This window comes from Paroedura picta, chromosome 2 (assembly GCF_049243985.1).
Source record: "Paroedura picta isolate Pp20150507F chromosome 2, Ppicta_v3.0, whole genome shotgun sequence".
Classification (NCBI taxonomy): domain Eukaryota; kingdom Metazoa; phylum Chordata; class Lepidosauria; order Squamata; family Gekkonidae; genus Paroedura; species Paroedura picta.
This window is the reverse complement of record NC_135370.1, coordinates 9,190,063-9,204,249: the sequence shown is the minus strand read 5'-3', so window position 1 is coordinate 9,204,249 and position 14,187 is coordinate 9,190,063. Positions and strand designations below refer to the sequence as shown.

At 47.0% G+C, this 14,187-nt stretch overlaps 1 protein-coding gene across 4 annotated transcripts in view; it reads right to left on the bottom strand.

Moving 5' to 3' along the window:
- ERBB4 (erb-b2 receptor tyrosine kinase 4) overlaps nt 1–14,187 on the bottom strand; it is a 918,733-nt gene that overhangs the window by 345,870 nt on the left and 558,676 nt on the right. For all 4 annotated transcript variants that reach the window (XM_077319331.1, XM_077319333.1, XM_077319330.1 and 1 more), the window contains exon 4: nt 11,825–11,959. In XM_077319331.1, coding sequence (XP_077175446.1) covers nt 11,825–11,959 — 135 coding nt within the window. The remainder of the gene's footprint in view (nt 1–11,824; nt 11,960–14,187) is intronic.

The following is a 14,187-nucleotide window of genomic DNA, read 5'->3' as shown; positions in this document are numbered from 1 at the left end:
ATTTGTGTGTCCCAGGGTTTTAATTTTTGAATTTACCTATAAGTTAATGGTTTCCTGCATACGTGCCATGCCCTGTAAATCTGCAGGGTTCACATTTACAGTTATTGTCATCAAACTAGGTTTTGAATTTATGTCTTGCTCCACAGAGAGGTTTCTGCCATGAAATGCAGGTGAGACACAACTGACCAAAGTCCAAACCTCTCCTCTAGTCTAAGCATCCTTCCCCGGAATCTGACTCATGTGGCTCTTCAGAACACAGCTTGGAAGATGGCTGGATCCATCGCTATGTTTGACATCTGTCCACATGGGTATAGTTTGGGAAAGGTTAGCATTGCTGACACATGGATGAACTGGAACTCTTCACACCCATGTAGAATAATACCCCTCTATGCGTAACGAGGTTTGCTGGGATTAAGCATTTAGGAGTAATTAATTATCACTTCCTATAGTCACGAGCATCAATCAAAGGAAGGAATTTGGCCCCCACTGAGGAGGAGCATTAGTTTCCAATTAGCATCAACATGCCTGTCAAGGCTGGAAGCCTGTGCAAAGAGGGCTCCAGGAACGGATGTTAGGTTTAAAAAGAAAGGATGGAACCATTGACTCTTGCTGTCTGGAGTTTCGATCAAGCAGAAGCCAACCCTCGGGAGTCTCGTGTCTTAATGCTTGTTGTCAGCGATCATGTCCTACTAGGAAATAAACTAAAAATGATCACCAGTGTAGCAAGCACTGCTTTCTCCAAATGCTGGAGCAAGGATGCTTCCTGCCTCTCTGATGGGAACAGGCGTCTATGACTTCCCCACTGCTGGTGCAACAGCCCATAGAGGGCCAAGGGTTTCCCCGTGGCATGTTTCTCCACCATTCCGTGGCCCGTTGTCTGGGCAGTGGCCATCCCTTCTTCTCCAGGCCATTGAGCATTTTCTTAATTTTGTAAAAAAAATCACCTGTTTTATATATGGCAACATACACAGTGCATGTCTCTGAATACATCAGCTATAATGTATGAAAATGTGAACAATAAGAAGGGACATTTTTACCATTTATGATGGGCGTGCAAGAAGGCAAAAAAATAAAAAGGATACAAGTACATACTTTAATTCAGAAGATTCTAAAGAATAAGCCTTCCACCCAATAAAATCCATCTTGCGGCCCTGATGACAAACTCCTTAAAACAGGAGGCGATTGGAAGGGGGTGTTCCACAAATAAGAAAAAGGTAGTCCAAAGGATATGCCTGGTAACCGGTGATGAAGCTGGACTGCCTTTTTCCTGTTGGTGGAATATCCACCATTCTGAGAGAGGACCATGTGGCTGCAATGCTCTCCCTGGGCAACCTGCCTTTGCAGAGCTGCACCACCTGCCCCGTGCAAAGCTGCATCGTGCCCCTGAGGCCAGCCCCACAGGTAGCTCTGCTGCTGGAGAGAGTACTGAGGGAGACACAGCGGCAATGGCATAGACCCAGTTGGGCCTCAGGCAGTTGCCCTAGAGAGAGGCCACGGGCAGCTGGGCCCCTTGGCAGAACTCCTGCCATACCACAGCCGTACCTCCTCCAGCAGCAATGACAGCATGGGACCCACCCTGTTCTCCGCCACCCCTGGGCAGGCTGCCTGCTGGTTTGTTGACATATGTCTCTGCTGGCCACTCCCATAGATATATTATTACCCACCTCCTCACACACATACGATGTCGAGCAGACAAGCTGGTCATTTGCAACAGGGAAAGAACTCTGCAGCTCAGGCATTTCTCTCTCCTTTTGAACATGAACTGGATCTACTTGAATCAACGTCAGTAATATATTTCTTGGGAGATTTATTTACTCCATTTAATATCGTGCGTCTACGACTGAGCAAAACTCTGCTATACTAATCAAATATAGCTTGCATGGTATAGTGGGTAGAGATAATCTGAAATTGAAGAGGCATGTAGACAAACTGGAGCGTGTCCAGAGGAGGGCAACAAAGATGGTGAGGGGTTTGGAGACCAAGATGTATGAAGAAAGGTTGGGGGAGCTCGGTCTGTTTAGCCTGGAGAGGAGATGACTGAACGCAAATCTGATAACCATCTTCAAGTATTTAAAAGGCTGCCATATAGAGGATGGAGCAGGGTTGTTCTCTCTTGCCCCAGAGGCACGGACCAGAACCAATGGGATGAAATTAATTCAAAAGAAATTCCATCTAATCATCCGGAAGAAGTTCCTGACAGAGCGGTTCCTCAGTGGAACAGGCTTCCTCGGGAGGTGGTGGGTTCTCCATCTTTGGAAATTTTTAAACAGAGGCTAGATAGCCATCTGACGGAGAGGCTGATTCTGCGAAGGCTTAAGGGGGTGGCAGGTTACAGTGGATGAGTGATAGGGTTGTGAGTGTCCGGCATAGTGGGTTGGACTAGATGACCCATGAGTTCCCTTCCAACTCTATGATTCTATTCTATGCACTGGGCTTGATTCTCCACTCCTCCACATGCAGCTGATTGAGTACCTTGAGCTAGTCACCGTTCTCTCACAGCTGTTCTCACAGAGTAGTTCTCTCTCCCCCACCTCCTTCACATGTTATCCATTGTGGGGAGAGGAAGGGAAAGGTGTTTGGAAGCTGCTTTGGGTAGTGGAAAGTGGGATATAAAAAACATCTTTTTCAAAACCCCCCCTAGTTCTCTCTCTCATGCCCTCAACCTGAGGTTAGAACAGACCTTGATGGGGAAGCAGGTTTCAGACAAAACACATTCAGGGCCCAAATTGACACCACCACTAGCTCACGTCTTCGACCGTTTTCGTGGTGGCACAGCAGCAAGGAGTAAATGGAGGCAAAGAGGAGAGGGTTGTTTCCTCTGAAAGCATATCGGCTTGCAGTTGCATTTCCAAGAGGACCATTTATCTGTGAGAACCGCAGGCTCCAGACACAAGTGTTTCCTTTGTCCTAGTACATAATGACGCCTGAGAAACCTGAATGCCATCCTAGGAGATGTTTTGGAGGCAGGGCCTGGCAAACTCAAAGGCGCATTGACAAGGAAATGAGGAGGCCAGTGACACACTTGTTCTAATTACACCCCTCCCCAACGAGGGAGCTGGAGAGAGAGACAATGCACACAACCACATTATTGTGTAGTGTGTTGAGATCTCTTTTGGATGCACTTGGAGGGCAGCCAGACCTGTAAGGAAATGGATGGGAAAGGGATTAAAAGAACAAAAAAGAGGGGGGGAGCCCTAAAAGATGCTGCATTGATGTTGCCTTCCTTATCTTTCTGCAGGACTCTGGACCATGGAATAATGCCATGGGGTGGTACTTTCCTGAATGAGCCCCATAGTTCTCACCATGGCAGGAGAGTGGGGTTCTTGGGGGATGTCCAAGCACTTCTTGGAGACTCCCCCACATCCAGTTTGTCCTCCCTTATTCTACAAGGAGGCTTGCAAGTCTGCCCTGCTCCATCCTGCCCAAGACTATGCAGCTGATTACGTGGGCTGGCAGGAGTGATCCGGGGCTGAGGCTCAGCACATGCAGCCTTCATACCAGGGTTGAGAGCTTTGGCTTGGTTCGGCCGCCTTGGTGATCACTGAAGCCGAAGGCAGTGCATAGGAGGCCAGCACTACGGCATGGAGAGGAGGGGCAGCAGTGGCAGTGGCGTGCCAGCCAGCGGGCGCAAGCAAACACAGAGCTCTGTGTCTGCGTGTGGCCGCTGGCTGGCAAGCCGCCGCTGCCCCATCTCTCCATGCTGTGGTGCTGGCTGCCTCGGGCTTTGGTGATCGTCGAGGCGGCCAAACCGAGCTGAAGTGCTCAACCCTATGTACACCCAGAAACCTGTGGAAGGAGACTGCAAGCCCTAGTTATCAAGGCAAGATTCCTTGTACAGGAATGAGATTAGCTATTAATTACTGCTGCAAGCAAAACCAATGTGGAGCCAGCTTATAAGAACAGCTCATCAACACTCCATGTCACACACTGGCCAAAACCCAGGCGCCATCAGAAGGTCCACCAGTGTGGGTAGAATTCCAGATGGTCTCCCACTTTGGCCCCCCAAGAATCAAGAAAGCAGAGCATTACTGATCCACACATAAGACCGTAAGAGAAGCTATGTTGGATCAGGCCAATGTCCCATCCAGACCAACACTCCGTATCAGACAGTGGCCAAAACCCAGGTACCATCAGGAGCCCCACCAGCAGGGCTAGAAACCTTGATTGTAGGTCTCCTACATACTGTTTCTCAAAGGAATTGTATTAGTGAAGCGATAGGTCTTCGCCTAGAAAACGTAACCAAGGAGAGGGAAATCATTACAATTCTGGAACCTATGTCTTTATATTTAGTCCTGATAGCTCAAAAGTTAATCAGGTCAATGGCGTGATAACTGTGTAGTCCTGTTTAGAAAATGCCCATCTTAATGTTTAGAGTTCATTGAGGAGGGCCTTCCTTCTTGCCAGAGTCCACTCCTTTCCCTCAAGTATGTCCTGCCGAAGATTCCATCAGATTCCCACCTTCAAAAGTCTGTGTACACGACTGTAAAGTCCCGGACACACAACCACATAGTGTTCTGGAGTGTCCAGTCTTCTGAGTGTCTATGCATTCTTGGATTGTGAGACAGAGATAAAAAAAATATTTCTTTCGCTGCCTTCACAAACCCATGCATAGTTTTGTAAACCTCTGCCATCTCACTCCTCTTGACATCCCACAGACAGCACTGATGACCTAGGATAAATTCACACCAGCTTTTTCCAACAGTTGGTAGTGGCAAATGCTGTCAACCCTTTGGGGTCTTTAAGGTATAAGATGCTGAGAGGTGGTTTTCCCTTGCCTGCCTCTGTGTACTGATCCTGGAATTCTTAGGTGGTCTCCCATCGAGGGACTGACCAGGGCCAGGACTGAGTCATGGCAAAATAACTTCACCTGACAAAGGATGGGAGTAGTGGCCTAGGATCACTATAGGGGTAGGTAGTCTATAAACGCCTAGTTTATTTAAATGAAACATAATCCTCCGGGCCACATGAATGGCATCCAACAGTACTAAAAGAATTGCAGATGTAATTCCTGAGCCTCTGTCCATTCATTTTGACAATTCTTGTAGAACGGGTGAAGTGCCAGAAGTTTGGAGGAGGGCAAATGTTGTCCCCATCTTCAAGAAGTGGGAAAAGAAGGATCCAAGTAAGTACTGACACATCAGCTTGATGTGGAGCAGAGTTGTTCTCCCTTGCCACAGAGGGACAGACCAGAACGACCAGATGAAATTAATTCAAAAGAAATTCCGTCTCAACATCCGGAAGAAGTTCCTGACAGTTAGAGCGGTTTCTCAGTGGAACAGGCTTCCTCGGGAGGTGGTGGGTTCTCCACCTTTGGAAATTTTTAAACAGAGCCTGGAGAGCCATCTGAAGGAGAGGCTGATTCTGTGAAGGCAAAGGGGTGGCAGGTTACAGTAGATGAACAATTGGGATGTGAGTGTCCTGCACAGTGTAGGGGATTGGACTAGATGACCCATGAGGTCCCTTCCATTATTCTATGATTCTATGATTCTATGATTCTATCAGCTAGAGCAGCTAGAGCGGATGGCTATAAGTACTAAGAGTCTGCATGACTTTCTCAAGAACAAGTCATGTCAGAATAACCTTGTCTCTACAACTTTGCTAGATCAGGGGAATGCTGTAGACATAGTTTACCTTGATTTCAGTAAGGCTTTTGATAAAGTTCCACAGGGAGTTCCTATTGACAATTTGGTAAAATGCAGTTTGGATACGCTTACTGTTACGTGGATCAAGAACCAGTTGACAGATTGCACCTAAATGGTTGGTCATTTTCTTGGAGTGGGCCCTGTGTTGTTTAACATATTTATAAATGATTTAGAAGAAGAAGAAGAAGAGTTGGTTCTTATATGCCGCTTTTCCCTACCCGAAGGAGGCTCAAAGCGGCTTACAGTCGCCTTCCCATTCCTCTCCCCACAACAGACACCCTGTGGGGTGGGTGAGGCTGAGAGAGCCCTGATATTACTGCTCGGTCAGAACAATTTTATCAGTGCCGTGGCGAGCCCAAGGTCACCCAGCTGGATGCATGTGGGGGAGGGCAGAATCGAACCTGGCATGCCAGATTAGAAGTCCGCACTCTTAACCACTACACCAAACTGGCTCTCTAGATGTAGGAATAGAGGGGGTGTTTATTAAATTTGCAGATGACACTAAACTAGGAGTGGTAGCAAACACAACAAAAGAGAGAATCAGCATACAGGATGACCTTGACAGGCTAGAAAACTGGGTTAAGATGAATAAAATGAATTTCTATAGTGATAAATGTAAAGTTCTTAGTTTAGTTGGAAAAAGCCTGACTATAGGATGGGCGAGACTTGTCTTGCCAGTAGTATGTGTGAAAAGGATTGGTGGGATCAAAGTAGACCAGGCACTGAACATAAGTCAGCAGTGTGACTCGGTAGCTAAAAGGGCAAACGGGATTTTTGGCTGTATTACAAAAATTATAGTGTTGAGATCATGCAAGGTGATGTTACTACTTTAGGCACTCTGGTAAGACCTCATTTGGAGTACTGTGTTCAGTTTTGGCCACCATAACTGAAGAAAGATGTAGATTTGGAGACCAAGTTATATGAGGAAAGGTTGAGGGAGATTTAGCCTGGAGAGAAGACAACTAAGAGGTGATATGATAACCATTTTCAAATACATGAAGGGCTGTCATAGAGAAGACAGAGAACAGTAGTTTTCTGTAGCTCCAGAGAGTCGGACCAGAACCAATGGGTAGAAATTGATTCAAAAGACTTAAAATCTGGAAGAAGTCGCTGACGGTTGGAGCGGTTTCTCAGTGGAACAGGCTTCCTTGGGAGGTGGTGGGTTCTTCTTCTTTGGAAGGTTTTAAGCAGAGGCTAGATAGTCATCTGACAGAAATGCTGATTTTATGAATTTAGGCAGGTTGTGAGTGGGTGGGCCAGAAGGGATGGGCGAGTGTTTGTCTCTTGTGGCCCTTCCTTGCATACCCAGGGAATTGCTGATCACCACTATGGGATGGGAGGTTAATTTCCTCCAAGCTCAGCTGCATTCTGGTGTTTTTTTTTTGGGGGGGGGATCACATGAGCATGAAATTAGGGTGACTTTAGGTGCGCAGGTAATTGTGAGTTCCTGCATTGTGCAGGAGGTTGGACTGGATGACCATGGGGATCCCTTCCAACTCCATGAGATCAGGTTAGCCTGAGTAGTCCAGATTAGGGTAACTCTGGGATAGTTGGTGAGATGTATTCCATCTGGTGGAAGAAAATGTTTTGATTCACAATGAACTTATGGCTTCCCATAGGGTTTTCAAGGAAAGAGACATTTAAAGCCATTGACTAGCTCAGCGTAGCAACAATGAAGTCGTTGGTGGTCTCCTGTCCAAGAATTAACTGGGCCAACTGTGCTGAGCTTCCAAGTTCTGAAAAGATGGAGATAATCTGAGCCATCTAAGTCACATCCATCTCATTGATTCCTACAAATACTGTGCTTCTTGAACCAGATCACCTGAGACAAGTGAGCTCTCAAAAAGATCACCCATGAGTCCAAGGGAGACTTAGTGAGCACCAGGTTTATTCTAGCATGGAGTCAGAGCTCTTTCCTTCAAATCAAAGTCAGCACTTTCATGGAGCCACTCAACTCCGAATCTCAAATGCCAAACCTCCAAAAGAATCCTCTGCACCTTGCATTTCCACTTTCTCTAGCTTTGGGCAAAATACAATGAAACATGTGATTATTTAAAATAAATAGCAACACTGCTAAATTATTTCTTTCCTCCTCTTTAAATAACCATGGTCATAGGCCCAACCCTCCTCCTAAATCACATTCCTGAAATGCAAATAGGCTTAGTTATCTTTTTTTTTTTTTAAGAAGAAGATAACGGAGAAGGGTACACCAGCTCTCTGTTCGGCCTCGAGTTGCCGTGCTCCCCAGCTGAGAAATCACTTAGGATTGTTAAAACATTACTTTGTGAGCACTTGAGGAATTTTCCATACAAAAGCAGGTTTCATAGGACACTTCCCGTATTCATGCCTTTGTTTGGTGAAAGAACAGCTCCTTTGATTAGGGTTCTATGCTGACACCTGTCGCCGCAATTGAGGTCTACATAGAGACCACCTATCCGTGAAAGTGCTTGTCTCCTACTCCCGCAGCGCGTATTCAAAATGTTAATTGAATGCACCTCAATCCAAGGATATAATTTAACCCAACGCTACAAATATGCACATGTTCCCCTGCTTCTGTTCTGCGTGTCACTCTCTTGGTAGGCACCAGGAGGGGTAGAGAAGGCAGAACTTGACTTGAAGAATGAAATTGTTCCCTACTTGGCTGCTGTCAGCCCAGGGGAAGAAATAATACCTTTTCCAAGCAATCTGTGGGGCTAAAGGGAGGCCTTCTAAACAGAGCAAGCTGTACATTAAGAATGGCAGCTGGTTTCAGCGGTGAAGAAGAAAGAAACATTTATTTTCACGTTCCAAGCAGGAATTAACGGCTTTCAAAGGGGACTCGATAGATTAATGAAGGAGAGTTCTATCAGTGGCTCTTAGCCCTTGTGACAGAATAGATCCACATCCAGAGGCATTGATTCTCTGGATCCCAGATCCAGGAGGCGACCTCAGGGGATGGTCTCGGCCTTTGTGCCCTATGGTTGGCCATCTAGAGGAACTGGCTGGCCATTGTGTGAGATGCAATTCTGGACTGGATGGACTATTGGTGTGATCTCACAGGGTTCTTCTTATGGTCTTCACAAGCTCAGCCTCCATCTTTAAGTTGAAATACAAAAGTCCTGGCAAAAAGCTCTGCATTTTCATGACACAAAATACCATGCAGTTCTGATGCAGTTTCCTATTTTATCGTCAGGCAAAAGAGCCATCCAGCCCCATCTACAGCAAATTTGAATTTTAGGGAGGCTGGAATACAGCAATTTGATAAATTACCAGTACCTCCTGGACTAAATGTCAGATATCCAGTTGCAGTTCCTGGCATGGGTTTAGTGAAACTTTGCTTTCTGGGGCCTGTTATGTTATAATTATCAAGTTCAAATGCCAACAAATGGCAGTGTAGAATAACCTTTAAAAAAAAATCCCAAAAGGAAAGGGGTGATCAAAAAAAGACACCAATGAAACAATAGGTATTGGTCTCAACCATGGTCTGGAAGACGAGAAGTCTGGATGATCTCAACCATGGTCTGGAAGACGAGAAGTAAGGTCACAGCCTTTGCCCTCTCTGGGCTCCTTCCTTCTCTTGTACCCAGCTTCTGGGTCCTCTCCCTAATTGTCCCTGTTGAAGGGAGCCTTGATTGTTGAAGCTCCATACCCTGAAAGTCCTGTCAGTCTGCCTGGCACAACCAGTGTCTGTTCTACTGTTCCTGTACAGTACAACAGGAGAGACCCCGGGAGAGTCAACATTGGGCCAGACCATTGCCAGGCTGAACCATCACCATCTGTTGATGCCCCCAAGGTGCACCATGAGGGAATTAGTTGTTATGGGGCGGGAAGATATTTTTTCACCGCCAGGGTTTGTGTTATATTTGAATGGGGCTGTATGATTGTTTTATGTGGGGTTTTATTCTGTAACCCACCGCAAGATGGTTCACTGATAGTGGCAGGTAACAAATCCAATAATAATAATAATAAGAATCCTACAGGAGTTTCTGGCATTCCGCAGGGCCTGCAAGATGGAGATGATGATGATGTCATCCATTCAGTCATGTCCGACCCTCAGCGATTCTATAGGAAAGCTTCTGCCTCGTGTCTCTGTCAATGACCGCTTCTTTTAGTTGGTTCATGGTCACCCCTGTGTCAAGACAGCGGATCCTTTGCCGATCACATTTCCTTTTGCCGCTGACCATGCCGAGCATTAATAATTTTTCTAGTGAGTTTGATCGCATGATGTGTCCAAAGTAAGTGAGCTTTAGCTGTAATATCTTGCCTTCTAATGACATAGTTGGTTTGCTCCTCTCTAAAACTGTCTTGTTGGTAACTTTGGCTGTCCATGGAGCTCTTCCACCTAATCTATGGGTGAGTCCACTGCAGGGACAAGATCTGATGGGCCACCCCAAGGAAGATATTCCACCACGCTTTGTTCCATCAGTGGTGGCCAGCAGATGTTGCCCTGTCGCTCCAACGGGGGAGCCGTTCCATAGTAGGGGAGGGCTTATTTTTACCACAGAACTGTTTATTATTCTGACGATTTTGATTCTTTTTCATGCAACAATATAAAACAAACAAGAGAGAGAGCAGCTTCTTATCAGCTCATATGACATCTGCCATTTTAAACAGCACCATTTAAAAAAATCATTATTGCAGCAGCTAATTATGATGTCACAAAGACGATTATGTCTCAACGGTAAAGAATCTTGCTTGCCTTTCAGGTCTCAAAGATCATACAGAGGAATGGGCATAGAATGCATCGAACAGATACAAGAAATGATTACATGGTCCATTGCATGCTACTCAAAGGAGACTTGTTGTGGAAGGAAACAATTAACATTTAAAGCACTGAGGAACCTGGAACATCAAGTCACTAAAAGGAAGGAAGTTTTGCTACTTGTGACTGTTTCATCACTGGGTTTTTTCTAATATGAGACAGCCGTTGGGCTTCCAAGTCTGAGAAATGTCTTTATTTGTACTCTGACATTAAACTTAGTTTCTCTCAAAGGTCTATGAGAAATCCCATGCAACTACCCTGATATCTACAGCTGCATCATTTTTCGGGGTTGCCAGGCCCCCACAGGGGGTGGAGGATCCCTCACGCCACAGCCCTTCCCCCCCGCTCCGATCAGCTGGTCAGTGGCTGGGCTTACTGGCAGCAAAAGAATATCTAGTCCAACCTCTCCGGTGACACAGCAATGTCATTTCCAGCATGACCTGCAAGTTACCAGTGATGTGTGATGTTCTGGTATTTGGGCAAAAACTCTATGGTAAAAACAACTTCTACCATAGAGTTTTTGCCCAAATACCACTGCACCCCTATGTCCCCAGCAACACCATGACATCACTTCTGGTGTGTGCCAGAAGTTACATCATCGGCCTAGGCCTCTCTTTCCCTAACTTGGCAATGTGGGCCCGCTGGATACCTGGCAACTCCAGGGATTGAGCAGAAGCAAATCCAGCTGAGGCTGCAGATGGGCTGGTGTAGACAAGCAGGAAGGATGTGGGAAAGATGCAATGGACAGCTGGGGTGGATTTGAATAATCCCCCCTCCCTCATAAAAGTTCCTTGCAAACAGAGGAGGAAGAGAAGGAAAAGAAGAAGAAGAGTTGATTTTTGTACCCCACTTTTCACTACCTTAAGAAGTCTCAAAGCAGCTCTCAATCACCTGCCCTTCCTCTCCCCACAGCAGGCACCCTGTGAGGTGGGTAAGGCTGAGAGAGCTCTGAGAGAACTGGGACCGGTCCAAAGGCACTCAGCCGGCTGCATGTGGAGGAGAAGGAGTGGGGAATCAAACCCAGTTCTCCAGATTAGAAGCTGACACTCTTAACCACGGCACCAAGCTAGCAGATCAAAAAGAAATCTGATCTCTCAGTGTTTTGTGTCCTTTTCATGTCTTGGTTTGTGTAGAGTTTTCAAGGTGTGTAAGTGGCAAATAATGTGATTTCTCCACCTGCAGTCTATTCTCCCCCCTTGCGGGTTAGGCTTACATGGAGTGAGATTCCCTCCCCAGAGCACTCTCCTCCCCACCCCACATCACCCCCTTGGGAAATCTGTTTGAAACACAGCAGAGACACTGTGCCAATAAAATCAGATTTCTTTTATAAGGAAGCAAATGCAAACAAAGGTTCTTGGAACAGTTTTGACCGTACTGGAACTTAACATAGCAAAAAACCGGCACAGATATTTCTACGGGACTTGAACAGGCAAATACTTACAATCCGTACTGCTGTTTTTTGGGACCACGGAGAAGTTGGAAGCTGAAGGATTGCGGACAATATCTTCCCAATGGATTGTGTCAGCATAGCAGAGGAACCTGTTCTGGCCAACGTAAGCGCCTCCCCTTAGGATTTCTGTATCAAACATAAGGAGGGAGGGGTAAACATATACATTACTGAGAGATTGGCAAATGTTTGACAATTTAAGAACCACGAACAAGATTAAGCGAGGAGAGCTGGGAAAGTGATACGCTTAGATCTGAAGAGCAAAACAGCGTACAGAATGTGAATGCCGCCCGCCAGGGTCTCGATTCAATGATCTCGATTAGCCCTAGATTCTCTCAATCAGCAGACAAAATAAATCTGTCCCTCTGCATATCGACTAGATCATGGAAGAAGGAACCCCTCCCCACGAAACCCTGATTTTTCTTTCAACAAAGTATAACCCTGCTCTATAATAATTAAACAGTACGCTTCAAAAATATCACTGCATCGGAACCCTGCAAGAAAACATCTGGATTGGAAGTTCAAAGGCATCCAGAGGAAAAACTGGTCTCTGATTTCTTCCTAGCCCCCCCCCCCGGTGCATAAGGCACTGAGGCCCCTTTGCCGCTTAGCAGACTCTAGTTGGCTGTATTTAGCTTCTTATATGGACTGGCCCCTTGGGAGGTTTTCCTCCTCTCCTCTCCTCTCCTCTCCTCTCCTCTCCTCTCCTCTCCTCTCCTCTCCTCTCCTCTCCTCTCTCTCCTCTCCTCTCCTCTCCTCTCCTCTCCTCTCTCTCCTCTCCTCTCCATTCCAGGCCTCCTGCCTCTGCCTCTCCTGCCCACATATCTTCCCTCTCTCAGAAATGCCAGAGAAGATTGATGTTACTCTGCCTCTGCATTCCCCCATATAGGCCTCCTCAATGAAACGTATCTGGAGATGCTGACAGTTTTTACTTGGACTCAAAGGACTGGAATATGTTCAATGATTTTGGGTCTGTGTCCGTACCAGGCCTCCCAAGCACTCCCGGCCTCCCTGGGGATTTGGGGATGGAGAGGGTGGGGTTTGGAGAAATGAGGGACCTCAGCAGGGTACCGCTTTTTTCCCCCAAAGGAATTGATCTCTGTAATCTAAAGAACAGCTGGAATTCTGGGATATCTCCAGGCCCCACCTGGAAGTTGGCAAACATAGAAGCACTGCCTCAGGCTGCTTACTGCCTTGACCTGACAAATTCTCAGCTTTTCTCAGTGCCCCCCCCCCCATTTCTTGTGTGCTTTATGCTGATCTGCTATTTTTCTCCAATTCTGAATTTTGTAGCTATGGGGCTATTAGCAATGCATGTTTTCCTATATTAGGATTTTAAGTCACTAAACATTTATCTTAGATGTTCTATGCCTTTATTGTGTGTAAGGCACTTGGTGTCCTGAATTCCAGGAGAAGAGTGTCATATAAATATGCTTGAATGAATGACAAATAGGGATACCAGACCTCCCCCCCCCCCGCCATGATCGGGGCAACCCTAACTTTGGCACTCTCCCTGCTTTAGGGACTAAAAGGGAGGGGGGCAAATTCCCCCCATCCCCATAAAATATAAAATTACTAAAATAAAGTGTTAATACAAAAATATAATGCACAATTTTCTAGGTTTTCTGCTGCTGGTGGAGGAAATAAGAGGTACCCCAACTGATATATTACTAGGGGCTTTGGTGGGGGGGGGCATATTGTTTTTAGACCTCAATCATAGATCTAGCAGAACAACTCTGTTTTACAAAATTGAATTTATATATGGTTCTCTATACTACTACTACTACTACTACTACTACTACTACTACTAATAATAATAATAATAATAAAAACAAACAAACACTGTGGAGCTGTTCAAGGTTCCTCAGGGCTCTGATCTCATTTGAAAGAGTGTTCCCTGAGGCCAGGACCCCGGCCCTGGTTGAGGCCAGTCTGATCTCCTTGGGGCCAGGGATCTATGTCTACAGTAGCGATCCCCAACCTGTGGGCCACGGACCACATGTAGTCCTTCGACTAATTGGAGGTGGGCCGCAAAGGACGCCTTCTCCCCCCCGCCGGCCCTTTACTTCATTCCCCCCCCCCGGCCCTTTACAACAGTGGTCCCCAACCTTTATTAGGCTGGGGACCGGCAGGGCATCGGGCCGCGCCCGCGGGGACCGCGCCCGCGCGGCCCACGCCCACGCTTCTGGCCGCGCCCGCGGGCCGCGCCCGCACATCGAGCCGCGCCCTGCCGCGCCCGCGAGCCGCGCCCGCGGATCGGGCCGCGCCCCGGATGCCACGCCCGCGGATCGGGCCGCGCCCGTGAGCCACGCCCGCAGATCGGGCCGCGCCCACGAGTCACGCCCGCGGATCGGGCC